Source organism: Meriones unguiculatus, chromosome 5, assembly GCF_030254825.1.
Source record: "Meriones unguiculatus strain TT.TT164.6M chromosome 5, Bangor_MerUng_6.1, whole genome shotgun sequence".
Classification (NCBI taxonomy): Eukaryota; Metazoa; Chordata; class Mammalia; order Rodentia; family Muridae; genus Meriones; species Meriones unguiculatus.
The window spans coordinates 1,430,047-1,457,348 of record NC_083353.1 but is presented as its reverse complement, the minus strand read 5'-3'; the positions used below and the strand labels follow the sequence as shown (position 1 = coordinate 1,457,348).

General features: G+C 36.6%; 1 protein-coding gene across 10 annotated transcripts in view; it reads left to right on the top strand.

Moving 5' to 3' along the window:
• The window catches only part of Znf638 (zinc finger protein 638), a 118,114-nt gene that overhangs the window by 68,778 nt on the left and 22,034 nt on the right, over positions 1 to 27,302 (top strand). For 4 of the 10 annotated variants that reach the window (XM_060383449.1, XM_021641705.2, XM_021641706.2 and 1 more), the window contains exons 4-16: positions 3,472 to 3,510; positions 5,310 to 5,599; positions 7,130 to 7,407; positions 8,520 to 8,666; positions 10,331 to 10,453; positions 15,439 to 15,497; positions 15,697 to 15,749; positions 17,009 to 17,059; positions 21,127 to 21,195; positions 21,957 to 22,040; positions 22,603 to 22,671; positions 23,702 to 23,739; positions 25,155 to 25,286. In XM_060383449.1, coding sequence (XP_060239432.1) covers positions 3,472 to 3,510; positions 5,310 to 5,599; positions 7,130 to 7,407; positions 8,520 to 8,666; positions 10,331 to 10,453; positions 15,439 to 15,497; positions 15,697 to 15,749; positions 17,009 to 17,059; positions 21,127 to 21,195; positions 21,957 to 22,040; positions 22,603 to 22,671; positions 23,702 to 23,739; positions 25,155 to 25,286 — 1,432 coding nt within the window. The remainder of the gene's footprint in view (positions 1 to 3,471; positions 3,511 to 5,309; positions 5,600 to 7,129; positions 7,408 to 8,519; positions 8,667 to 10,330; positions 10,454 to 15,438; positions 15,498 to 15,696; positions 15,750 to 17,008; positions 17,060 to 21,126; positions 21,196 to 21,956; positions 22,041 to 22,602; positions 22,672 to 23,701; positions 23,740 to 25,154; positions 25,287 to 27,302) is intronic. The other 6 variants (XM_060383454.1, XM_060383451.1, XM_060383447.1 and 3 more) reach the window with 5 other exon arrangements.

Genomic DNA, 27,302 nt, shown 5'->3' with positions numbered 1-27,302 from the left:
CTGGAGCGTGTGGAGTGTGTAGTTGGTGTTAGTGAAGAGGTCATTGACGGCAGCGACAATTTTGCCAAGTTTGAAGGTAGCCCTGGCGCCCAGGCACCCACCACAGTGAGTCTGTTCACCCTGACCTTTGCCAGGGTTTCTCGGGGAAGGGGCAGCCACTGCATGAGAAGACTCAGCAGTCTCTGAAGCAGGGAGGTCAATTATACTTTGTACCTTTCATCTTGCTGCCGAGACTGAGTTCTTGAATGTTTGCAACCTAATACAATCGTTAGGTCAAATTACTAGTAGACTGCAGATTGTTTGGTACATTTGAGGATGAAGTACACTCTTTCATAGCCTTTTTTGATATTTGTGTTCCTGCTCCGTCTTTCTCTGCTTCCTCATTCTTGCATTGTTTTTTCTTTGTCTGTTTAAGTGTTAGCAAGCATAAGGTTCTATTCTCAGACCCTGTGTTTATACATCTGCCCTGTGTTGGTCCATACGTAAGGGTATAGCTATGGCTTTTCGTGTTTAATTTCTGAATATGTCAGTCTTTATTTTTCCCCTTAATTCCAGATTCTCATTTATAAATGTTCTGGAAACATTCCCTTATTCTCTTTTAAAATTTCATGAGGGGACCAACAAGATGGTTTTATTGGCAGTGGTGCTTGTCATGCAAGCCTGGCGATCTGAATTCAGTTCCTGGAGGCCATGTAAAGATGGAAAGGTACAAACAGAACTGACTCTAAAAAGTTGTTCTCTGACCTCCATATGTATGCCATGGCGTACACGCCTGCACATACACTCATACTATGATTTTGTTTTGTTTTTTTTCAAGGCAGGTTTCTCTGTGTAGCTTTGGCTGTCCTAGACTCACTTTGTAGAATAGGCTGGGCTCCAACTCACAGAGATCCATGTGCCTTTGCCTCCCTGAGTACTGAGATTACAGGTGTGTGTTACTATGCCCAGCCAATAAGTGCCCCCCACCTTTTTTGTTTGTTTGCTTGTTTGGTTTGGTTTTTGAGACAGGGTTTCTCTGTGTAGCCTTGGCTATCCTGGACTCACTTTGTAGACCAGGCTGGCCTCAAACTCACAGAGAAATGTCACCATGCCTGGCTAATAATTAATTTTTTAATTGAAGAAATAAATGTTCATGACTTCTCATAGCTTATTTTTTTGTGCAGGCTTAAAAGCTGATTTCAGGGCCCTTCCTGATTTGCTTCTTCTAAAACAGTGGTTCCCAACCTGTAGGCTGCGACCATCGAAAAACACAGACACTTACATTATGACTCTTAACAGTAGCAAATGTGAAGTAGTTGTGAAGTAGCAATAAGGATAATTTTATAGTTGGGCGTCATCACAACATGAGGAATTATACGAAAGGTTTGCAGCATTAGGAAGATTGAGAAGCACTGTTTTAAGGAACCTTTGTGGGTTGTCTCCTTTTTATGCTCTCTGTCACTTCTGTGTTGCAGCAACTAGTGCCTGGAGTAGAACCACCTGGGGTTTGCCTCCAGCTTCTTCTTGGTTCTCCCATGTGAGCTGAAACCAAGTCCACGACTGTTAACAGGTTTCTCTTCTCTTCTCCTTTCTCTCTTCTCCTTTCTCCTTTCTTCCTAGCTTTCTTTTTTTGAGATAGGCTCTCACTATGTAACCCTGGCTGGCCTGGAACTTAGTTATATAAACCAGGATGGTCTTGAACCCGTAGAGATAATGTCTGCCTCTGCCTCTCCAGTGCCAAGATCATCAAGTTTTTTTTTTCTTTTTATTAATTATACTTTATTCACTTTGTATTCCCCCTGTAAATCCTTCCCTCCTCCTCTCCCAGTCCCACCTTCCCTCCCCCTTCTCCACACATGCCCCTCCCCAAGTCCGCTGGTAGGGGAGGTCTTCCTTTCTTTCCTTCTGATCCTAGTCTATCAGGTCACATCAGGAGTGGCTGCATTGTCTTCCTCTGTGGCCTGGTAAGGCTGCTCCCCCTTCAGGGGGAGGTGATCAGAGAGCCAGCCACTAAGTTCATGTCAGAGACAGTCCCTCTTCCCATTACTATGGAACCCACTTGGGACTCTGAACTGTCATGGGCTACATCTGTGCAGGGTTTCTAGGTTATCTCCATGCATAGTCCTTGGCATCATTAAGTTTTTAAAGGACTACCAAAAAAGCCAGTTTTCCCTTCAATTTTTGTTTCGTACATATATTTTTCCAAGTGCTTCTGGATATAACTTAAAGAGTTTGATACAGTATTGTGTTCTTTGTGTCCCAACAGAAAGTGTGAAAATGGTATGTCCTCTGGAGGTTTGTTTTTAAATTATGTACATGAATGTCTCTCTGTGTGGGTATATGCATATGAATATAGGTACCTGCAAGGCCAGAAACATCAGATCCTCCAGAAACTAGAGTGAAGAGGTAGCTGTGAACCATCTAATAGGGATGTTCCTCTTCAAGAGCAGGATACCTTCTTAACCTTGGCAAGCCTTCTTTTCAGTCTTCCTCTAGAGTTTTGTAAAATTGGGTGAGATATTTTTTTCTTTTTGTCTCTACCCTTTGTGTCTGTGTGTATAATTGGGTGCTGGTGTGTGTGTACAGGCTTGTGTTGGCCACGGGTCAATGCTGGATGTTGCTCAAAGTAGCCTTCTACCTTCTTTTTCGAGGCAGGGTCTCTCCCTGAGACCTGGGGCTCATAATTAGGTTAGGCTTGTGAGCCCATGGTATCTGCATATCTCTACCTCCTTGGCATTGAGATTACAAGCATACAACTTGTAAGAGCCTGGCTTTTTACATGAGGCTAAAGCTCAGACTCTGGTCCTCCGTCTTGTACAGCAAGTTGTTTACAGACTAAGCTATCTTCTCAGCCTTTATCTCAAATGACACATATAGCTGGTCTCACACTAACCATGAAGGCCACTGGTTCTCAACCTTACTAATGTTGTGACCCTTTAATACAGTTCTTCATGTTGTGGTGACCCCAACCATAAAAGTATATTCATTACTACATTATAACTGTAATTTTGCTACTGTTATGAATTATAATGTAACTATCTGGTGTATGACCCCTGTAGAAGGGTTGTTCAACCCCGAAAGGGGTCATAACCCGCAGTTTGAGAAATGCTGATACAGAGAAAGATCTTGAACTCTCGAGCCTCTTGTTTCCACCTCCCAAGTGCTGGGAAATGAGGCATGCACCCCCATGCATAGATAGCATCTATCTTTTCTACTCTTCATTGACCCTGACCTAGACTAATTTTGTACCTTGAAACACTTTTGTGTATTTATTTGACACTTAAAAAGTTGAAGTCTTGACGAATGTTTTTCTGATGTGATACCTTGGTCATATAGTGGTTTAGACACAAAAATGTTATCCACAAAAAATTTTAACTTCTTAGAATCATATATAAACTTAAGTTTGAACGGTTCTGACACATTTTCAGGTAAAGATTAGTTGAGGCTTATTGTTTCTTAAACTGTCATTAATAGTGTTTATTTTTCAAATAGATACCCTGATTGGAACCCTGAGATCCTCCCATCCAGAAGGTAAAGTTTTTTAATAGTTTTTTTTTTTTTTTCTGTTTTTGTTTTTTTTTTTTTTTTTTAGAGACAGGGTTTCTCTGTGTAGTCTTGGCTGTCCTGGACTTGTTTTATAGACCAGGCTGGCCTGGAACTCACAGTTACCCACCTGCCTCTGCCTCCCCAGCACTGGGATTAAAGGCGTGCACCACCATCCCCAGCTGTTTTTATTTGTTTTGTTTTGTGTTTTTTTGTTTTTGTTTTTGTTTTTGGAGACACTTTCTCCGTGTGGCCTTGACTGACCTGGATTTGCTTTGTAGACCAGGCTGTCTTCAAACTCACAGAGATCTGCCTGCCTCTTCTTCCCTGAGTGCTGGGATTAAAAGGTGTGTACCATCACGCCTGCCTGCCCGCCCAGCTGTTTTTTTGATAGTATTATTACAAATTTATTTTCTTTTAAAAATAAAGAATGAAATTTTTATTTTTATTTTTTTATTTTTATTTTTTTTAGTTGTCCTGTTTTTATCATGTTTAGTTTTTTGTTGTAGATAGAGTCCTGGCTAGCCTAGAACTCTGTATATAGGACAGACTGGTCTTGAACTCAGAGAGCTCCATCAACCTCTGCCTCTCAAATGCTGAAAATAAAAGACATATGCCACCATACTTTGCTATAGTGCTTATTTTTAAACAGTTGAAAAATGCAAACATTGATGAATCTTTTTTATTCCAGCTTAAATGTGCTTTCTTCTATGGGCTTAGATTTATTAATATTTTGTTCTGATCCTGTTATCATTTTTGTTTGTGGGAGCTTAATTATAAACACCTTGAATGCTGAGAATTTTTATATTTAGTTCTGATTTTCTTTAGGGTCTACATATATATCAGTGAAGCATGTCTGGATGGCATAATCTTTCAGGGAAATTTTGTTGAAAAACAGTTTCTATAAATAATTTCCTAATGTCTTTACATAACTTAAAATAGTTGCAAAACAATCGATAAGGAGAAAAACCTAAGAAGTAGGTTAAAATACGGTAATGTAAACCTGAAAGGAGAATGTTCTAAGCAAACTGAAGGCTAGTCATCTGTTTGGATTGCTTTTTCTGTACTCATAACAGTAGATACATTTTCATTCATTCATCCATTCATTCATTCATTCATTCATTTTGTGTGACTGTGTGTGTGTGTGTGTGTGTGTTTGTTCATTTGTGCATGTATATGTAAAGTGCCCATGTGTCATGGTGCATGTTGGTGTCAGAGGACAGCTTTCCAGAGTTGGTTTTCTCCTGCAACCATTTAGGGTCTGGGGATCAAACTCAGGTTGTCAGGTCTGCTTGCAAGCACCTCTACCCATTAAGCTGTTCTGCCAGCCCAGTAGATTGTTTTAAATAAAGTACTACTGAGCCAGATAAGGTGGCTCACGCTTGTAATCTTAGCATTTAGGAGAAGATTGAGGATTGCCACAAGTTTGGAGTTAGCCTGTGCTAAATACTGAGAGCCTGTCTCTAAAACAAAAACACGGAAAAAATACAACGAAAGGTCAGGAGACATTGCTCAGAGATTAAGAGCAGGGTTTTTTGTTTCGTTTTTGTAGAGAACCTGAGTTCAGTTCCTAGCGCCCACATGGGGTGGCTCACAACAGTGTATTATTCCAGCTCTAAAGGATCTGATAGTTCAATGGCCACCTGGACACATGCACACTCAAGCACATACACCACGCTTGTACACAAGTAGTGGAAATAAGTGTTTAAAAAGTTACTTTTGTCACTTAATACAGTTTTAAGTCTACATTAAATTGCTGAGTCTTGTTTCTGTTTTTTACTCTGTAGAAATGAGAGCAGTAGGAAAGAAAATGAAACTTCAAGAAGACGTTCTCACTCCCCCAGTCCCAGGCATTCTAGGAGATCAAGCTCAAGTCACAGAGTCCGTCGATCTCGGAGTCCAGTTCGTTATATCTACAGACCAAGGAGAATTTGCCACCGTTTCATTTCTAGATCCAGATCCAGATCCAGATCCAGGTCCCGTTCTCCATATCGTAGTAGAAATCTTGTTAAAAGAAGCCCCAAATCCTATCGGTCAGTTAGCCCTGAAAGGACATCAAGAAGATCGGCAAGATCAGGTACACTACTAATCCTAATGCTATGACTTTGTATGGAGTTTTGGAAATGACTGTTGTATTTTATTAAATTTTAAAAGTTGCTATATGAAATTGGACTCACACTTGAGAGTCTGTTATTCTTGAGGGCTGGAGAGATGGCTCAGAGGTTAAGAGCACTGTCTGCTCTTCGAGAGGCCCTGAGCTCAATTCCTAGCACCCACATGGTGGCTCATAACCATCTGTAGTGATATCTGGTGCCGCCTTCTGGCGTGCAGGCACACATGCAAGCAGAGCACTGCACACGCAATAAATAAATAAATCTAAAAATAGAGAGTCTGTTATTCTTGTAACTTTGGCTAGATGTATGGAAAGTTAAGTTCATCAGCCTCCATTTTAAAAACCAAAGACCTATGATACACACCTATAATTCAGGAACATTGGAACGTTGAGGCAGAGATTCGAGAGTTTTATTTTATTCTCTGTTATATACAGTAAATTTGAGGCCAACCTCATATTTTGAATACGTAATCTCTTTTTAAAAATTATTGAATAATGGTTTAATGACCTTCCTTAAATATATAAATAGCTCACATATTAAAATACATACATATATACATATGGCCACACATACACACATACATACATACATGCATACATACATAGCCTGTAATGAAAGAAACCATTGTTTATTTTAATGTAGTACCTTGAACATGTCTTTAACTGTATTCAGTATATTTTAAGAAATTGAATGGAAATAACTAAAATGTGTAAGATGGCTAGTCTCAATATAACCCTAAGTCTACCATAGGTGTCTACAAGGTCTTTTCAGAATTGTGTAAGGTCTTTTCCTTTTCCAAAAATATATCTATGTTCTAGTTGATTTTCTTTATACTTTGAACCAGAATTGTGCATACAGCAGACATAGTAGATATAGAACATGGATTTAAAAAGAAGCAGGGATAGGTATCTTTCTAGCTTAGTGTTAACATGTTTGGGAAAATGTGGAATAATACTATTCATCTCATTCTCTTGATAGGTAGTTTTTATAAAAATATATTAATATACAAGTGTATTATTAAATGAGTTAGCAGTTTTAAATTTCTACTTTAACTTCTGATATATTAAATAAAAGAATATAACAAAAAATAAACTAGCATCCTAAAATTGTCAAGAGGCCCCATAGCCAAAACTTTGAGGACTGTCGACATACGGAAAGATCGCTGAACAAAGGAGCTGCTGTGTATGAAGTCTGAAGCCTGGGCACTGCGTTTGCATGAGCTTCCTGCTAATCTTGGGCTCAGTAATCTACTCGTGATGCTGTTGGTGTCTTGACAAAATTTTTACTAGATTGTATGGTTTTCTGGACATTGTATTGTAAAACATCTCAATAAATATTTGCTTAATAAATAATGAATATACTCTTGGAAATAAAATCGAAAAAAGACAATAAACAGCAGAATTGGGTTTTCTAGAATGCTACGTGACTTTTGGTTCTTTATAATTTGTACATATGTGTGTGTGGTTTTAGATATATAATTTTTTTTTAACCAGATAGAAAAAAGGCATTAGAAGATGGAGGACAGCGTTCTGTACACGGGATAGAAGTTAATAAACAAAAACACATTGAAGCAGTTGATAAAGGACTCTCACCAGCACAAAAGCCTAAATTTGCCAGTGGAACAAAGCCATCATTGAAATCTATAAGCTCTATAAAGACTGACTCACATTCAGGAGGATATTCTGCTCACAAGTCTAAGAATCTTGAAGATGACACCTTACCAGAAGGTAAACAGGTGTCTGGCAAAGGTGCTTTTTTCCAGCGGACAAAGGTCAGTAATTCTTTTGTTGATCAGTTTAAGTGTACCTGCATCTGTTACTATGACAAATAGAAAACAAAATTGGATCTTTGGAATCACATTTCCAGTAAATTTGAAATTGGTATTTGTTAAATTACTTTGAAGTGAGACAGTTTTTTTCTTATGAATAATAAAAGCCTGATGATTCAGTCTTGTAACGTAGGTTGTGGTTAGTGTTTGATATGCCCAAAAAAGTTGTAGTCAGGGTAGTAGCTAGGCAGGACGAACACTGTCTCAGAACAAAAGCTATGCTGTGATGACGTTTTTGCTTAGCTTCAGAAGCTGTGTGGCTGGTGAAATGAGAGTAATCAGCATTAATAAGCATTAATAACTTTTTCAGCTAGAAATGTGAGAATTAATAGTTTTCTGTCTATACTTTCTGTGTAGTAGTGTGGTTTGCTTTTCGGTCCCGATTTACTGGTGTGTTTTGAGTATGACCTACTTAAAACTATACTGAGATACTGTTTCATTTTGTATTTTGTTGAAGTACAGGTAAATAACATCTCCTAAACTGTCATTAGAATAACTCTAATAGGCCTAATATTTTATAATATATTTTTAATGTCTTTTATAATATGTATTGTCTAAATACATTGAAGACTTTTAATAATTATATTTTATGTTCCAGAGTTTTAAGGGTTTATATTTTAACGGTTAACCTGAAAAAAAAATTAATATGTAATTACAAAAGTTTGAAGATTTATTAGGAAGGAATATTGAATGTAAGGAAAGTTTTAAAGTGTAAGATTTTGTTTCAGGTCTTCTATTGACAGAACTTTCAAAATTTTTCTTCTTTTAAAGACAGTATCTTGCTATAATGTCTAGGTTGGTCTCAAACTTTGGTAATCCTCTTACCTCATGAACCCAAGTGCTAGGATTAGAAGTGTGCACCTGGTATGTATGAGTTCTTAAAAGCACTGTTACAGCCCTTGGATTACTGGAATGTAGACTGAGCAAAGTTGTACTGTCTATGAGAGATCTGCAAATGTATTAAGATGAGCAGTAGAAATGTTATGTAGAGTTATGATTACTGTAACTTGTGGCTTATGTGCTTTCTTTTTAATTTTCTCCTGTTCCAAAATCAGCCTCGGAAAGATCAGTCTTTGAGTTCCAATTCAATTCTTCTTGTATCTGAACTTCCAGAGGATGGCTTTACTGAAGAAGATATTAGAAAAACATTTCAGCCATTTGGGAACATTAGCGATGTCCTCCTTGTTCCTTGTAGAAATGAGGTGAGTCATCTTAGTCAGCTGTGAAAATTCATGCAGACTTGTTGCTTTGGGGGTGATTTGTTGGTGTCTTGTGCTGTGTATGTCATTGTTACCATTAACTGTTCCACAGTTTTTGTATTGACAGAATAAAAAGCTCCCAGGAACGAACAAGGTTGCAGGAAATCAACATATTTATATAAGGGGCCAGATAATAAATATTTAAGGTTTTGTAGGCTGGTCATAGGGTCACAGCTATTTTACCATTCTGGTGTAGAAGTAGGTATGGATATGTAAATGAGGAAGTACTGTAATGTTTCTAAAAATTGTAAAAATAAATGAATTTGGGAATTTGAGTATGCAATTAAAGTTATAGAAAAGAAATAGTTTCTTTTGTACAGTTAGTGTTGTTTACATGTATGCTGTATTCATGATAAAGTTTGTGAATTATGGACCAACCCTAGACTAATAATGGACTATTGTGAGTTAAGGCAAAGGGAAGATGTCATAGCTGCCTTAAAGCAAGAGGCTTTAAAAGGTTTGGGGTTGGGATTTAGCTCAGTGGTAGGCTCTGGGTTTGGTCCTCAGTTCAAAAAATACGAACCACATATAAATTAGGCTTAGGTCCCACTTAAACTCATGCATGCAATTTTAATTAAATATAGTGGGCAAACTAAAAAGAAAAGAAAGAAAAAAAATGAAATGAAGATAAGAGAGGTTTGCTCAGAAGATGAAGGGGTTTGGTGAAGGGAAAGGATAAGAAAAGATCCCAGTGATCATGACAGATGTAATACCTACAAATCAGAATAGTCTAGTTTCAGTAGATACAGCTTTCACTAACCCAGAATATTTCTGAGAGATTTCTGTGGAAACGAAGAGCCTGTAACTTATTCCACATTTCTTTAATTTATCTTCATGTGTATGGGTGTTTTGCCCTCATGTAGACTGTACTCCACATGCGTGCCTGGTGCCTGCAGCAACCATATGAGTGCTAGGAATTGAACCTGGATCCTCTGGAGAAGCATCCAGTGTGCTTAACTACTCAACCATCTTCCTAGCTCTGCTCCTCTTTTTTTTTTTTTCTTTTCTTTTCTTTTCTTTTCTTTTCTTTTCTTTTCTTTTCTTTTCTGTTTAATTACACTTTATTCACTTTGGGTTCCTTATTTCTTATCACTTAAAGGTATTATTTGCTCACTGTGTGGATGAATGTTCAGTAAAAATAACTAACATTTGTTTGGTGGTTCCAACCCTCAGTGAAAAAAATGTGTAGTTTTAAAAATGTGTTGAAGCAGAGTAGCCAGATCTTTGCTGTCTTCTTTTGTTTACTTAGCCTTGCCTTCCCGTCTCCTTTTTTTTTAAGATTTATTTATTTTATGTATGAGTGCTCTATTTGCATGTACACCTATATGTCAGAAGAGGGCATCAGATCACATTATAAATGGTTGTGAGCCACCATGTGGTTGCTGGGAATTGAACTCAGGACCTCTGGGAGAGCAGACAGTGCTCTTAACTGCTGAGCCATCTCTCCAGTCCTGCCTTTCCATTGCTTATTCCAGGAGCCTGCCATGGACTCATCACTTACCTTGGTAATGATGTAGAGGTTATGTAAACTTAAGTGTGTATTGTTTATAAAACATTCTTAAGATCAAACTTAAAAAAGATCATGTTTACAAAAATATTTATTTTAGGCTTACTTGGAGATGGAGTTTAGGAAAGCAGTCATTGCAATCTTAAAGCACATTGAAACAACGCCTCTTCTGGTAAAAGGAAAAAGTGTGAAAGTATGTGTTCCAGGAAAGAAAAAAGCACAGGTAAATTGAATTAAGCTGTTTTTGTTTTTGTTACTTTAAATGTATAGGACACACATAGAAAATGCCTAAATCTTATTCCAAAAGTTAAAAAAATGTTTATCTATCTTATCTATCTATCTATCTATCTATCTATCTATCTATCCATCCATCCATCCATCCATCCATCCATCCATCCATCCTAGTTGCCACCACAACTAGTATAACATTAAGTGAAGAACAACAGACTAAGGCAGTACAGTACCAGGTTAACAAACCTCTAAAATTGCTACTCCAGTTGCAGAATAGAATATTGACAGCATTGCGAAAGTCCCCATAACTAGTTTTTCCAATTCTTAAACCTTCTCTTTTGTTTACAGGTAATCCTTTGTTTCTGAAACGGGTAATAGGCTTACAGGTTTCCAGCTTTACACCAGCATAATCTGTTCTGGTCTCTGGAGCCCCCCCCCCTTTTTTTTTTTTTTAGAAATATCAATGTTTGAGTTTAGTTTTTCTAGACCGTTTTCTATGTTTAAATGTCCATAGATAATATTTAGAAAATTATTTAGAAATTTGCAGTAAGTTTAGTTTTAGTTATACCTGTTTTTATAATTTAATTTTTGAATTGCTGTAGTATGCCTTCTTTAGAGATTCATTAACTCATATCCCTTAGTCAGCAGTAATTTATATCTTAAAAGTAATTGAGATTTTCTTTTTTTTTTTTTATTTCTGTGTTGTGTTGAGTGATGTATAATGATTATCTTGCCAATTCCTTATGTTAATGCCTTATGACTCTTATAGGCCACACTTTTGTGTGTGTGTGTTTTTTTTTTTAAGGGAATGTGTCTTCTTAATTTTATTTTATGTACATTAGTGTGAAGGTGTCAGATCCTTTGGAATTGGCATTGCAGACAGTTGTGAGCTGCCATGTGGGTGCTGGGAATTGAACCTGGGTCTTTTGGAAGAGCAGACAGTATTCTTAACCACTGAGCCACCTCTCTAGCCCCACCCTTTTGTATTTATGATTGTACATACCAGAACAGTTACTGGGTAAAGAATGCAGGAATTAGTGTATCACCTGGAGCAGCTGCAGTCATTTTCACTTGTGTGATTCATATGACCTGGAAAACTTGTAGCACAATCTTAATCTTTGCAGTTTAAAAATCTAGTATAAACATGCTGCATTATTTAAAAAATTATTATTAACTGTCTATACTAAAACTCATTTATTAAATTGCCTTTATCTTCCTATTTTTAATGGTATTTTTGTTGATTTGGAGGAAATAGCCCAAGTTGACCTTAACTTCTGTTGAGGACCTCAACTCCTGACAGGAACTCAATTCCTTTCCCTCTGCTTCAGCTTCCATGATGCTGTTATAGGCATCAACCACCACGTGCATCTTTTTACAGTGTTTTTGACTTCAGATGAATAAATTCAATTACAGGTGTTTCTTCCTTGATACTAATTTAGTATTCTATATTCTATGTAGGAAGTATTGTCTTCAGTATGTTGCTTCATGCATATGTGTGTAATAATATATATCTTTTTCATATATATGTATATATATATATGATATTTTAAATTTCCATATTCTGGAAATAAGCCAGTAAGATGGCTCAGTAACTTTAGTCACTTACCACTAACCATGGTGACCAAAGTTCAGTTTCTGTAACGCCTATGGTGAACGGATGAAAGAAACAACCAGCTTGTGAAGGTGCCCTTTGAAATGCCAAAGGAACTGTGCTGTGGAACAGGCAAACACACAGAAGACACACAATAAACAAAATAAGTGTAAAAATAATTTTGATTGCCATATGCTTGAGTGCATTTGTTTTTTTTGTTTTTGTTTTTTCTGTTTTGGCTGGAGAGATGGCTCAGAGGTTAAGAGCATTTGTTTTTTCTTCTGTGGATTTTGTTTTTTTCACTTGTCATGTTTTATAAGATCATCTTTATTTCAGTGCCAAAAAAACTCTCACTCTTTTCTTGCTAACATATGCTATAATATATAATAATAAAAAATATTATGTAACACTATATAATAAATTATACATATAATGTATAATATATATTGTATATATATATTGTATATATAATGTATAATATATGTGTAATATATATTGTATATGTATAATATATAATATATATTGTATATGTGTATTGTATATATAATGTATAATTTGGTTGAGGTCAGTATAATTTCCAAAAAATAGGTAGGGACTTGAACCCAAAAACTGTGCCTAACTTACCTCTCCTCACCAGTTTGAAAGGCTGTGTATATACAAACTATTCTATGTGCATAGATATGTTTGAAATTATTTTGTTGTATAATTATAACTATTTAATGGTATTACTATGTAGTTTTAAACTATTATAGCTACAACTCTTGTCTTTCTGGTAGAGTTCTTTTCTTTGTTCTTTATTTAGGTGGACCTTGATTGTATGTGTGTATGTGTGAATACACATGCGCCTGAAAATAAAAGACAACTTGTGGGATTTAGTCCTTTCTTACTTTGTGAATCCTGAGACTCAAGCTCAGGCATCAGGGTTGGTAGTCATCCCATCAGCCCCATTTTGGTTTAATTTTGAAGTAGTTTTATAATCTGTCTAGATTCTCTGTGAATACTGAGATTTGACTGTTGAGTTTCTATTATGCTTTTATATAATTACATCAATTGAGAGATACAGTTTATTTACATTTTGTGTTTATTTTAACAAGTTTTTATGTGGATATTTTTAAATTTTTAATTAAAAATTAGTCTGTGTATGTGCACCATGTGCATGCCTGATACCCTGGGAGGCCAGAAAAGGGTATCAGATCCTGCTGGAACTGGACTTACAAACAGTTGTGAGCTGCTACGTGGGAGTCTTCTAGAGCAGCCAGAAGTACCCTTAACTACTGAGCCCCAAATTTTATATTGTAAATTTAAATTTTACTTATTATTTCTGTGTTCTGATGTACATATAAATACGGGCACATGTATATATGAAGGGCAGAGGAAAACTTTCAAGAATTGGTTCTCCTCTTTCTGCCTGGAATCTGGGAATCAAAGTAGTTAGGTTTGTTCAGTAAGACCTTTTACCCACTAAACCATCTTGTTGACCTAAAGTAGTTGGAATATGTAATATAAACTCTTTAAGAGTCTATTATCTTTGGCCCTTTATTTTGAATTTCATTTTCTGTAGCTTTGGTTACCCAGGGCCAACTGTGATATAAAAGTATTAACTGGGAATTTCTAAAATAGATATTCCATATGTTTTAGATGGAGTAGTATAACGTTCACAACTGTCTGGCTTTACCCTGCTAAGATGTGAAGAACCCTTCTGTCTAGCATATACATGATGTAGTGGTCTCTGTTTTCATGTTTGCTTTCGAGAGTTCATGATTTTTTAGATTACAATACACTTGCATAATTTCTCCCTTCCCTTTCTTCCCTTCAAACCCTCCCATATACTCTCAAATTCGTGACTACTTTTGCAGTTACATACATATATTCCTAAATACAGCCTGCTCAGTTTGTGTAATATTTTACTCCTACGTATGTTTCGGGGCTGACCATTTGTTATTGGATAGCCAGTTGGTGTACTCTTTCCAGAGAAGACTATTCTTACATTCTCAGCATTCTGTAGTTGCCTACAGTTCCTTGTACATGGTAGAGTCCTTGTGAGTTCTCCTACCCCCATTCCCCCACTTGAACATGTCTATTGGTGGCATGTTGGTGAGATTTTATGAGTGTGGCTTCTAACATTACTAGGTGACATAATCTCACAGCAAACTCCCTGTTCTTCTGACTCTTACAATCTTTCCTTCTACTTCCACTACTGATACATTCCCTGAGCCTTAGGTGCTGGAGTGTTTTCTAGATGTGTCCATTGGAACTGGGTTCTACAACTCTGCATTTTGATTGGTTGTTGTTTTCTGTAATGGTCTTGTATGTTGCAAAAAAAAAGTTTCCTTGATTTAGGGTGGGGGCTACATTTATCTATGGATATATCCAGTATTAGACATGGTTTTCATCTTGTTGAGTGGGTCTTAAGTCCATTTAGAGAACTGTTAAGTTACTGCCAAAATATGCATGCCACTACTGCAGTCTTAGGGTTATTGTGCTAGGCTGTTTATTGTTGTAGTTCATAAGTATCATAGCTAGGTTGGTTGCTTCTCTCCTTTGGAATCTTGCATATCACCCTGTGGTACCTTTTGAGATAATATTTCATTATGTAGATCTGGTGAGTTCTACTCTACACCAGCTGGCCTCCAACTCACAGAGATCAGCCTACTCCTGCCTACTGTCCCCTAACCACTGTCCCTTAGCCCCTATCCCCTACCTCCTGTGAGTGCTGGGATTGAAGGCATGCACCATCCCCCTAAGAAGCCCATGGTGCGTTTATTCAAGTAATTCTTACTTTGCTCAGGTGTGTACTTAGAGTATATGTTGGTGGTCTATATGCCAAACAAGTCATGAACTACTTCTTTGAAGTAAAAAGAACAGTATGATGTCTTGAGAGACCACACCATGTTACTGTAATTACATATTGTGTTCTGTTATTATCATTAATCTCTCATTGTAACCAATCTATACAGTCAGCCGTCAAGTGTATATGCATAGTGAAACCTGTGCTCTCATACTATGTAGTTTCATCACCTAGAGATCTTTGTGTGTACACCACACAGAAAGGTGAGACTACAGGACTGTTCTTTTTCCTTGAGCATGGTCCGATGTTTTAAGAGTAGGAGTAGCAAGTTCAATCTCATTTTATATTGTTGAAAGAATGTGGGCATGTGGAAAGGGAAGACAAAATCAGAGGCCCTTCTGAAGCTGTTGTAATGACCAAAATATGATCACAAATTGAAGAAAATAGAGATAGAAAAGGATAATAAGCACTTTATACTTCAGAATAGAAAGATTTGAATGTTTTCATCATTGAACTCTATATATTTTTCTATATTGTCTAAAATGACTTTTTTAGTTGAGGAAAGTAATTTTTTGTTCTAAATATATTTCCTTCTTAGAACAAAGAAATGAGAAAGAAACCTTCAGATTCCAAGAAATCACTTGGATCTGCTTTAAAGTAAGTGAATTTGTGGTTTTCATATGAAAAATTAATGTGTCTGTGTATAACATTTTTAAGACTACATCTTTAACCACTGTGATTATAAAATTGTGCATGATTATAAAATGTGCATTTAATTTTTCTTAAACACTTCAGTTTTAGAAATTTGTAGAACTTAGAATTACTTTTTAGTGGTTTGTATATTTTTTTTTAATAGAAAAGAGACAGATGCTTCAAAAATCAATGAAACTGTTGCTTCAGCATCTTCTGGTAAGTTATAAACTTTATGTAGAAGTCAGAGGAGACCCTCAAATATTGATCCTTGATTTTTTTTTTTTTTTCTTGTTTTGAGGCAGATTTTCTTGTTGTTCACTGTTTGTGTATTCCAGACTAGTTGACCCTTGAGCTTCTGAGGAGTCTTCTGTCTTTCTTCCAGTTTGCCTCAGGCATGCTGGGATTACAGATGAATGCTATTGTATCCAACTTTACATGGGCCCTGAATTCAGATCCTCATATTTGTAAGATAGACACTTTTATCCACTAAGCCACTTCTCTAGACCAAAATTGTTAACTTTTAAAATTCACTCAAGTGATGTATTTTGTCATTTTCACAGAAACTTCTTGAAAAAATGGCATTAGAAAGGCATTATTTACTGAACACTGAATAGTGGTGATCCAAAGGCAGCTCCTTTTGGTTTGTTTTTATTGTTGTTTTATTTTTAAGACAGACTCTCTCTACATAGCCTTGGCTATCCTAGAACTCACTAGGTAGACTAGGCTGACCTCAGACTCACAGATCCTCCTACCTCTGCTTCCCTAGTGCTGAGATTAAAGGTGTTAACCACCACACCTGTCTTATAAGAGACTTTTAAATATGAAATTTTATATAGCTCTCTGTAATTAAAGAAAAATTAAGTCAGAGTCCTACTTACAGTGAAAGACGGCTACCAGGAAGGCCTGATGACTTGATAATACTTTGTTAGTATGGAAATAGAGTCCACCCAACTGTTCATTAATATTAATGGAACTGTTTGTATGGTTTTTCTGAAGGAAAGTTTAATATTATTAAATTTTACTAAGTGAAAGAAGGGAGGAAACCTTTTCGTGCATGTGTGAACACATTTGCATGTGCCTGCGTTGGAATCTCTGACACCTTCAGGTCTCATCCTCAGGAATCGTGTCCTCCTTTGAGACTGTCACTTGATGTTGAACTCACCCGTTTGCCTGCTTTCCAGGGCTGGGGTTAGAAATGTGTGCCACCATACTCATAATTTTTTGGGGGCTCTAACTCAGATCCTCATGTTTATATGAGCAAGGACATTACCAGCTAAGACCTTCCCCAACATTAGAAGCGTGCATTTTGACACGCTTAGTTGTCTATATCTAGGAATTTCTCTAAGTAATAAATCCCAGGACAGAAGGGATTGGAGGCGACAGTGCTCTTTGAAAGTTATTCCAAGGTTAGCTCTTACCTGAATCTGAATGTTGTTTATAATGTGTTATTGAAATACATTTTCTAATTATTTTAGCCAAAACTGGACAAATAAAGCCATCTACAGTCAAAGTGAACAAATTTACAGGTATGTTGTTTTATATTGTTTATTTGTTTCTTGTAATTCTGGGGATTGAATGCACAACTTTGTGTGTTCTAGGCAAGTGTTCTACTATTGAGCTACTGCCTATCTTGAAGCTCTATTTTTATTAGGATTCTAGTCACTAACTAATTTGCTGAAGAATTACATAGGCTTGTATCTCATGTGATAAAGTATGTTGAATATGTGTGTTAATCTTTGAGAATTTATAGTCATTAGTAGTCAGAATGAGATTTAGCTCCCAGTGCTCTAATCTTAACTATGGAAGATAATACCTTAGCTGGAGACGTGTTTCTTGGAATGGATACCACAGCTCTTTCCCTCCTCTTTCACTGATAACTTTTCTTTTATAAAGTCTCGGGTTTCTACCGAGACTTTAAAGACCTTAGTATTTGGAAAAATTGTTTCTTTTCAACCAGATTTTTTTTTCCTGTAAAATGGCTTATATGTTAATCTTCACGAATCTCTAAATCTTTAATATGTCAATATGTTGTCCAGATAAACACACAGGTAGTTTTTATAAGCTATAGTGGGGTTTTTTGTTGTTAGTACTCGAAACAGCATTGTATATATCCTAAATGGGCCCCTGCATTTGCCTTGTAGTTGAGGCTGGCCTTGAATCCTGATCCTCCTCCCTCAACCTCCTGAGTGCTAGAATTACAGCTGTGTACCACCATGCCTGGCTCACTGTAGTGGGTTTTTAAGTAACAGGATTTTTTTTTCAATTTCCTATTCCTGCTAATTACCAGTTATATTAGAAATATTCAAGATAAGCGTAGTATATTAAATTGCCTTCTTTGTACTAAAGGGGAAACTGGAATAGTTGGACTGTCTTCTGAGATGGTCATAAATTTTTAGGAAAAATTTTGGAATTTCATTCATTTTAGCAAATAGTTGTATTTAAAGTTTATGAGACTCACAAATGGAGATCACTAGGCTGGGAAGTACAGCTATTAGTCAGCCCTTAACTGCTGGGAATAAATGCTAGGCATTCTTTCCTTAAATATGTAGTATTCTCATAGAAGTGGTAAAGTGACTTGTCCGTGACCATAGCAGGTATGCATAAAGAAATCTTTTCACTGGCTTACTGAGGTTCAGTTTGTTTCAGAATAGCAAACTTGTAAATTACTAAGAATTTACTAATTAAGTGTCAAACTCTGAAGGATTGGTGCAGGATTTGCCCATTATGGACAGGGATATAGTCATACATTCCAAGACATATGGTAAAAGTCTCACTTTGAAAAGGTCCAAATATATGTGGTTTAGTCTTATCTGTAATATATATGTTTATATATGTGTACATATATTCATATATACATTTACATCTGGAATTGAGATTTTGAGACAGGGTCTTACTGTGTATTCCAGGATCGCTTGGAACTCGTAAGTAGACCAGGCTGGCCTCAAACTCAAGAGATCAGCATGCCTCTGGCCTGTTGAGTGCTGGGATTAAAGGGGTGTGCCACACCTGGCTATGATAAAGTTTAATTTTTAAATTAGGCACAGTAAGAAATAAAGTGACTTATGTAAAGTGGCTTCTCCCCCCCCCCTTTTTTTTTGAAAGAAAGTACTTTATGCCTTCTTACAAGATACATGAGTTACAAGGATCACTGTAAAACTCAAAGGTGTGGCCATATATGCAGGCAGAACACTGTATAAATAATAAATAAAAACCCTTTTAGAAAAGACTCAAAGGTATAGCAGACAGCTAATGTGCAGGTAGCATGTGTGTCCTGTATATGCTAGGCTGTATGAAGCTAGACAGCTGCAGAGTCCACTCCACGTCTCAGGATGACTCCTCCCCCCAATTTAAAATTTAGAAAGTGCATTTTCTGAAAATTGCTGTTTAATACTGGCTCATTGAACTACTTGAAGTTCAACAGTTGGTAGTGAGTAATTAAAGCTTTGGATAACAAAACTGCAGATAATGAGAGGGCACTTGTATTATACTTTTGCTTGTCTCTGAGTATAACGGGTGAGTGTAGATTATTTGTCTTTATGGATGTTAATGGCTCTTTTCATATGATTTAATTTTAAAAGTATAGTTGTAATGTACCTATCTTTGTAATGTTTGTGTTACAAAGTTGTAATAATTACCACCCTTGTGGAGGAGAGAGGGGTGTGGAGAAGAGCACAGAATCAGTAATGCCAAGTTACCAGTTTAACTTGTAATTCAATTTCAGTGTACTAATTGATTCTTGCCCATTTTCTCTTTACTTTCTTGCTATGTATAACTTCTACTAAGTTTGTTTTTTGACAATTTTTATGTGTATAAAATGCATTGTGTTCATCCTCCTATTTTTTTCCCACTCCTGTATGTCTGCCTTTTTGTTTGTTTTTCAAAAAGGGCTTCTCTGGGTAACCTTAGCTACCTAGCCCTAGCTGTCCTCGAACTTGCTCTGTTACCCATGCTGGCCTCAAACTCAAAAGAGATCTGCTCGCCCCTGCCTCCCAAGTGCTGGGATCAAAGGTGTGCACCGCCCGCCCCAACTAAGTCTCTTCTTATATCCATGTCTTTCTTTCGTTTTAGTTTGTTCTGTCCTTTGGAGCCTGGTGGGCTCATCTGTGGGTAAACAACTGATGACAGTGATTGAATCCATCAATAGCCATTGGTTTGGCGAGGAGGGCCAGGGTCCTTTGAATCCCTTTCAGATTCATGACTGATGAATGACTGGCCCAGTCTTTTGCAGGCCATTAAAGGCCACATCAACTGCTGTGTGTGATAATAGTGTTTACAGAAGCTGTCTTATACCCTAAAGACAGTATTTCATAGCCTTTCTCCCTATCTTCTGGCTCTTATATTCTTTGACTATTATTCTCTTCTACAGTTTTTCCTGAGCCTTAGATGGTGTTGTAAGTGTCGCCATTGCTTATTCTCATCACCTGATGTAGCCATGAGTCTCTGCATTTACCAATGTCCATTGCAAATACTAGCTTTTCTGATTAAGGCCAAGTAGCATTTGCCTGTGGAATAAACATAAACATTTATAACGTAGTTTGGGGCCATGTTAGTTTAGCTACACAATATTTAGTTTTCCTCTAGACCCTGAAAACCTCGTCAGCATGAGTTTTTGCCCTGGTTTACAGTGCCAGGTATGAATTTCCTCATGTGGAGAGAGCCTCAAATTCAACCAAAGAACAGTTGGCTACTCTCATAACACACTTGCCACTGTTGCATCAGTAGGCACATCCTATCTGCCAAGATTGTATTACCGTTTGTTGTTTTCATAGCTGGTAAAGATGTTGATTCTTTTTCTCTGCAAGCAGCCTTCAGAGTACCTTCTGGGATAGGAGAAACTAGCCAGGAGTTAGAAACTTTCCAGTTCAGTTCCAGTTTCTTTATTTCTTGTAATGAAGATAAGCGATGACTTCAGCTATAATGTCTTACCATCTAGTTATTGTGGGTAGCCAAGAGGAACCAGCAAGTGCCTATATCATTTTGACAGCTTTTGGAGCCCTCTTGAACAATAGCTAGTAAGAAGCTATCCCACATCTGGCCCTGGCTTTTTTTTTTTTTTTTTTAATAATAGAAAGGATTTTGCCTCTCTGTTTTACAGTAGATTATTGTGCTTATAAATATCATTATCTTGGAAAGTAAGCAACTGTTATAGATGCGTAGGTAAACTGAGCGATCAGACCAATTTGAATGATCTTATTCAAATGGGACATTAAGTAGGAACCATCTTTATGTGACCTTTGTGTGTTAAATGCATGTCAGTCAAGTGTGATCCAGGGAATCATATCTTGAGAGCCTCCATAGCAATTGCTTTTGGCACTAGTGAACACATGAGATTGCTTTTGTCCTCATACTTTGTATTTTAGCTTCTAGTTGATTCATACATTGAGAGATATTTAACTTAAGTCCTACTTCCTAGTAACTGATAGCTACCCCTCTCTAAAAGAAATTATCATTGCTAGATGTCCCAAAATGTGGTAATACTTTATGTTTTGAATAAAATGTTATTCTTATATTGGTTTTTTAATGAGATTCTTTGGAGATTGATACTAGTTTTATATCAAGTAAAACAGTTTTGACTATAGCTTTTGTAATTTAGGGAAATCAGCGGGTTCTGTAAAATCTGCGGTTACAGTAGCTGCCAAAGGTAAAGCTTCTTTCAAAACAGGTAAGACAACTGAGGAGAGAGGCTTATAAATTTTACAAATTTAAAGGATACATTGTTGAAAACAAGTTTAGAATTCATACAATAATTTCTAGTATCTGATAACATCTTGAAGAGTTCAGTATTCCTCAGTATTTAAAATTTACAATGTAGGATTTTTATTTGTTGGTACTTTCTTCTTTAACAATATTTTCCATTAAAGATACATTTTTATACTGTATATATTCTCTAACTATATTTTATGACTGTGTATTATATATATCTATATAACTATATGGTCTGACAATAATATATTCATAGTTTTCTCTTTCATTGCCCCCTTTAAATGGTTTAGATCCTTCCTTTTTCCCTCTTGTTAGAATTGTCATTTTGTAGTCCCTTCCACAGCTTAAAGTTTATTTGATGTTCGTTACTTTAAAACAGATTACTTTCCCTGATAAAGAAATGAAACACTTAAATATTGTACATGGACATTAGCATGATCCTTTTAATAGTACATTTTCTAATAGTTTGGTTCCAAGTAACCTTTGTAGAAATTTCAAAAGTATTTTTTAAAATTCTATATCTTACATGGTTATTAAGCTTGGAACGAATTTAAGGCCAATAAAATATGTCAAAACTTAAATTTGCTTTTAGTATTACTTGTAAAAAGGTGGAAATAAATAATATATGTAATAAAATTGCTATTCAGATAATTAATATGAAATATGTAAAATGAGTAGGCCTTTAATCTTAGAATAATGGTTTAATTCTACTTTTAAAAGCAAAATCTGGAAAGAAGTCTCTAGAAGCTAAAAAGTCTGGGAATATCAAAAACAAAGACTCCAATAAACCCGTGACTGTACCAGGTAACCATGTGCTATCACTCAGTGGTTTATTTTTTAGATCCTCTTGGTTTGTATTCAAGATATATTTTGAAAATTTTCTCTAAAATTCCCAAAGGGAGGCCTGGGAGATGGCTTAGTTTTTAAAAGGCTATTCCGTTTGCAAGCATGAAAACCTGTTTTTGGCTTCCAGCAACCCACATAAAAGCCAGGCATAGCACACACCTGTAATCCCAGTGCTGGGTTGGGGGGGGTGATCACAGATAATGTAGGGATTTCCTGGAGCTCATTAGCATGCCATCCTAGCTGATTGGATGATATCTAGTGTCAGTGAGACCCTATCTCAAAAAATTAAGCTTTGAGAGCAATGGAGGTAGACATTTAATGTTGACCTCTAGCTTCCACATCGCACACACACACACAACCACACAGCCTCAAAAGGATTACTTTGTTTTCCAAAGAGAGATTTTTCGTAGCATGAGAGAAACTGAAGTGAGGAAATTACTAGCTTAAATTCTAGTTCAGACTCATTAGTTTAGTTATATTAGCAATTTCTTAGAAAATTAAAGTAGTCTATTTTGTGCAGCAAACTCTGAAATCGAGATTAGTATGGAAGACAAAGCCACAGGGAAGAGTGCTGAAGAAACTATGTCAGGTAGGCCAGTAGAAGTTGTATTTTGGTCTTTGTATTTAAAGTTGAAAGAAAGTATTTTTTTTAATGTATTTATTTATTTATTTTGTGTAGATGAGTGCTTTGTCTTCACCAGAATAGGCCATCAGATCCTGTTATAGATGGTTGTGAGCCACCATGTAATTGCTGGGAATTGAACTCAGGACCTCTGAAAGAACAGGCAGTGCTCTTAACCACTGAGCCATCTCTCCAGCCGAAAGAAAGTATTTTTAAGAGAAGAGGTTCTTCTGGTTGTATTACTTGTTTGTGTAAAAGTTGTTTTATCTAATACCAGGGTCAAATCCCAGGTCAAATGAAATACATTACAGTTTAGATTTATACTGTCTCTGTATCATTTTGAAGTTTTAGTCTCATGAGGAATAACTGTGATACATGATTTAAAAGCTGGTGTCACAGGAGAACAAGGCTCTCTAAATCATCTGAGCAAAGCCCATGTGGACTCAATGAGACTGAAGCACAACACACACAGGGCCTGTATGGGGAGTGCGGCCATGTCCTCTGTGTATAAATTATGGCGTTCAGTTTAGAGTTTTTAGGATACTCTTGAGTGCGTGATGGAGTGGGTCTCTGGTTCTTGTGCCTTTTCTTGGCCTCTTTTCCTTCTCTCCAAACTTGGATGTGATATTTTTTGTTTTGTCTTTATTTTATTTTATTTTATTTTATTTTATTTTGTTGCTTTCTCTTAGAAGCCTGTTCTTTTCTAATGAGAGACAGAAAGAGTATGCATCTGGATGGGAGGTGAGGTTGGGAGAAGCTAGAGGGAGTAGAGGTAGGAGAAACTATAATCAGGATATATTGATTGAGAAAAGAATATTTTCAATAAAAGAGAAGACAAGCTGTTGTCACTTTTATACCTATGTCCTACTGGTTTTTTAACCGTTTGTCAGTCATATACACGTTCAAATAACTGCTTTATTTTATTATTGAATGAAGTAAAATCTTGAAGATAGCATGAACTTTTAAAAATTATGTTTTCACTATTTTTGGTATTAAGGTACTTGGAAGGCCACAGAAAGTGAACCAGTGAGCAAGGTCAGTTTTTTTTATTTTATTTACATAGTAGTCTCTGAACAACTGTATTTCACTTTTTGGCATGGCAAAAGTTCTTAGTAATTTTCAATTATTTAGGTATGGTGTTGGTTTAAAAATCTTGATAAATGTGTGTGTTTATGAAGATTACTCTCCTGAGAGTATGCAAAATAGGTTTGGGGTTAGATAACTACTTATTGGAACTAGAAAAACAAGTAGATTTCTGATTTATTTGAAGGACATTTATTTTCCTGTATGTTTGAGAGCATCCTAAATCTCATTCACCTAGATTTATTGGTTAAAATTTGAGATTTCTCATTTGCAATTTATTTTTATTTAATAATCTACTCAGTAAGAAATCACCGAGTAGTATGTCTTACTTTAGGAAAAGTATTTTTAAGCATTGGTCTAATAGGGTCAGGGTAGTACAGCATCTCTGTAAAGCTCTTTAGAAGGAGCCATATATAAACAAACCTGAGAAACCTGGTTTTTAAAGCTATAACTCATTGCAGGCCTTCCTTCCTTCCTTCCTTCCTTCCTTCCTTCCTTCCTTCCTTCCTTCCTCCCTCCCTCCCTCCCTCCCTCCCTCCCTCCCTCTCTCCCCCCAGTCAAAATAGACCAAGTTTACCTTAGGGGCTCTAGAATTCTCACTATCCACAAAAGGAAAACCTAGCATAATAAGAAATTTTATTAAGAGTATAAGTAGATCTGGAACAAAATAAAACATAAAAGTACTTACTCATGGTATAAGGATCTTAAAGAAATAAATAAGCTTAAAAAAATAACTGCCTAAAGAGTGATTGTTGTTCAGGAAGAAGAAAAGACACAACTGGCTTGGGTGCCAGCTGTACACATCACATTGTAAGGCTCAGGCATGGTGGCGGTAAATGAAAGGAGAGTGGCTCTAGTCAGAGATAGGAACTTCTGCTTTAAAACAGTGAGCCAAAAGGAGGCTGACAGACTTGGACTAGGTGACAGATGTTAGGACTGTAGCTATTCTGTGTAATTGAAGATTGTAGGTTTGCAAATCCTAAGGGTGTCTTTATTATTCTATCGCTGTTCCTGAGACACTGTGGCCAAGGCAACTTATAAAAGAAAGTATTTGGAGGCTTCCTTACAGTTTCAGAGGGTTAGTCTGTGATCATTATGGTGGGAAGGATGACACCCGGGGCAGGCATGGAGATCGAGGCTGGGCCTGGAGTGAACCCCTTCTACAAGGCCATATCTCCTAGTCCTCAAACAGTCTAACTGGTATCAAACATTCAAATGTGTAAGGCTGTAGGGGCCTTTCTCATTCAGGCCATCACGAAGGGCATTTGCGTTTAATTTTAGGTCCCATCAGTCTCCTGATTTATCTTGCTTTCCTGAAGTAGTAAATGTAAGTTAAATACTAATCACTTTCTTAATTTATTTTGAAGGAAATGGAGGAAATGAGCATAGTTTTTATTTCTAATTTACCTAATAAAGGATATTCTACAGAAGAAATTTACAACTTAGCAAAGCCATTTGGCTGTTTGAAGGATATTTTGATTTTGTCATCTCATAAAAAGGTAAGATTTTGTGATAACTGCTTATATTGTTTATAAGCACATTTTGATAAAAATGTTAAAAATTTAAAAATACTAAAGGTTTAAGGGACCATCTCAAAATTAAACTCTTTTAAGCTAAGAGATTGCTTATTAAACCATATATATATATATATATATATATGTTATTATTATTTTTGTTTTATGGTTCTGAAACAAGGTCCTGCTCAGGCTGGCTTCAACTTCGTGAATCGTCTGGCTCAGTCCCGTCATGCCACGCCTCCAATCTCTGTAGGGAGGGATGGGGATTGAATTTAGGCTACGTGCACACTGGACTGCTGAGCTACATCCCTAGCCCAGCTAAAGGATGTGTAAAGTGAAGACATAACTATCTTCTGTTTCAGTGTTGTTCTAATGAAGTGAGGGTTTTTGTTTTGTTTTTTAAGATTTATTTATTTGGGGCCTGGGGAGATGACTTAGCAATTAAGAGTACTGGCTGCTCTTTCAGAGAACTCACGCTTGATACCTAGCAGTCACATGACAGCTCACAACAGCCTATAACTACAATCCCAATGGCTCTGATACCCTGTTCTGATCTTTAGGGGCATTGCAGGCACATGTCACGAGACGTATATGTAGGTAACCCACCCCCCCCACACACAAAATGATAGTTGAAAATTTTAAAGATATTTTTATTTTTCTTTTACCCGTGCGTGTTAGTTGAAAGTATTACTCTTTGGGCAGTGGGAAGTCTTATGACTCAGCCAAGTTGGCAGTCTTTGAAGTTTTTACACTAGTGGGATTCGTGGAGCAGGACCATCAGCTAGTGTGCATATAATACAATGGGGAGTGCATCAGCTAGCGTGCTTTTGGCACAGGGAGAGTGCAAGTTGAGTTATGTGCAGTCTCACGTTAAGTGTCATGGACACACAGCTCTCTTAAGTGGACTAGAGACCTACACGCTTTTAGCAGACATGAAGCACAGCACATGGGAGTACAGCTTTCTTACATATGTAGTTTTATGTTTTTATTGTATGACTGTTTTGCCTTCATGTATGTTTGTTTGCCACATGAGTGCCTGGTCCCTATGGAGGTTAGAAGAATGCATCAGATCCTCTGGAACGGGAGTTACAGGAGGCTGCAAGCCACTGTGCGGGTGCTTAGAATCAAGCCTGCGTCCTCTGTAAGAGCAGCCTATACTCTTAACCACTGAGTCACCACTCCAGCCCCAAAAAGCTCTTATTTTTAAATATAGGCTGGGTTTTTTTTTTTTAATATTTATTTATTTATTATGCATACAGCATTCTACCTGCATGTGTGCCTGAATGCCAGAAGAGGGCACCAGTTCTCATTATCCATGGTTGTGAGCCACCATGTGGTAGCTGGGAATTCAACAAATGAATTGAACTAGAAGAGTAACCAGTAACCTCTGAGCCATCTATCCAGCCCAAATATAGGTTATCTGTAATATTTAAAGGAAAATAAAATAGAAAAGTGCATTCTTTAACATTGAAGTTTTTTCATACAGTGAAGTGAAATGGGAAATTTTGAGCTTTTAAACACAATTCAGATTGATAAGTTTCTATTGTAATACCAAAACATGTAATAAATACAGTTTAAATAGGTACAGAATCTAAGCTAGTAAGCCAAGATTATCTGCCCAGATTTTTTTTAGTATTGAATAGAATTATTTAATTCTTAAATATTTAATACTTTTCTAAAATTATATAGGAAAATACCAGACTCTGCTAATAGTGTCTCCCCTTAGAGTTGTGTCTCAAGACCCAGTGGTTATTTTAAATTTGGTGGTACTAAGCCGTAGGTATTCTGTATCCTTCACATATCATGTATACACAGATTTAATGTCTCCTCCTTGATAATGAAACATTTCTATCACACATACAAAGCTTTGGCAGTTTAAGGTATTAATGCAAAGCTAACAACACATTTCTTTCCTCAACTTTACAATTTCCAAGATTTGGGATTTGTTCTTACCCTAATTTTTTTTTTTTCAACCAAACTCAACATATTATTTGTTTT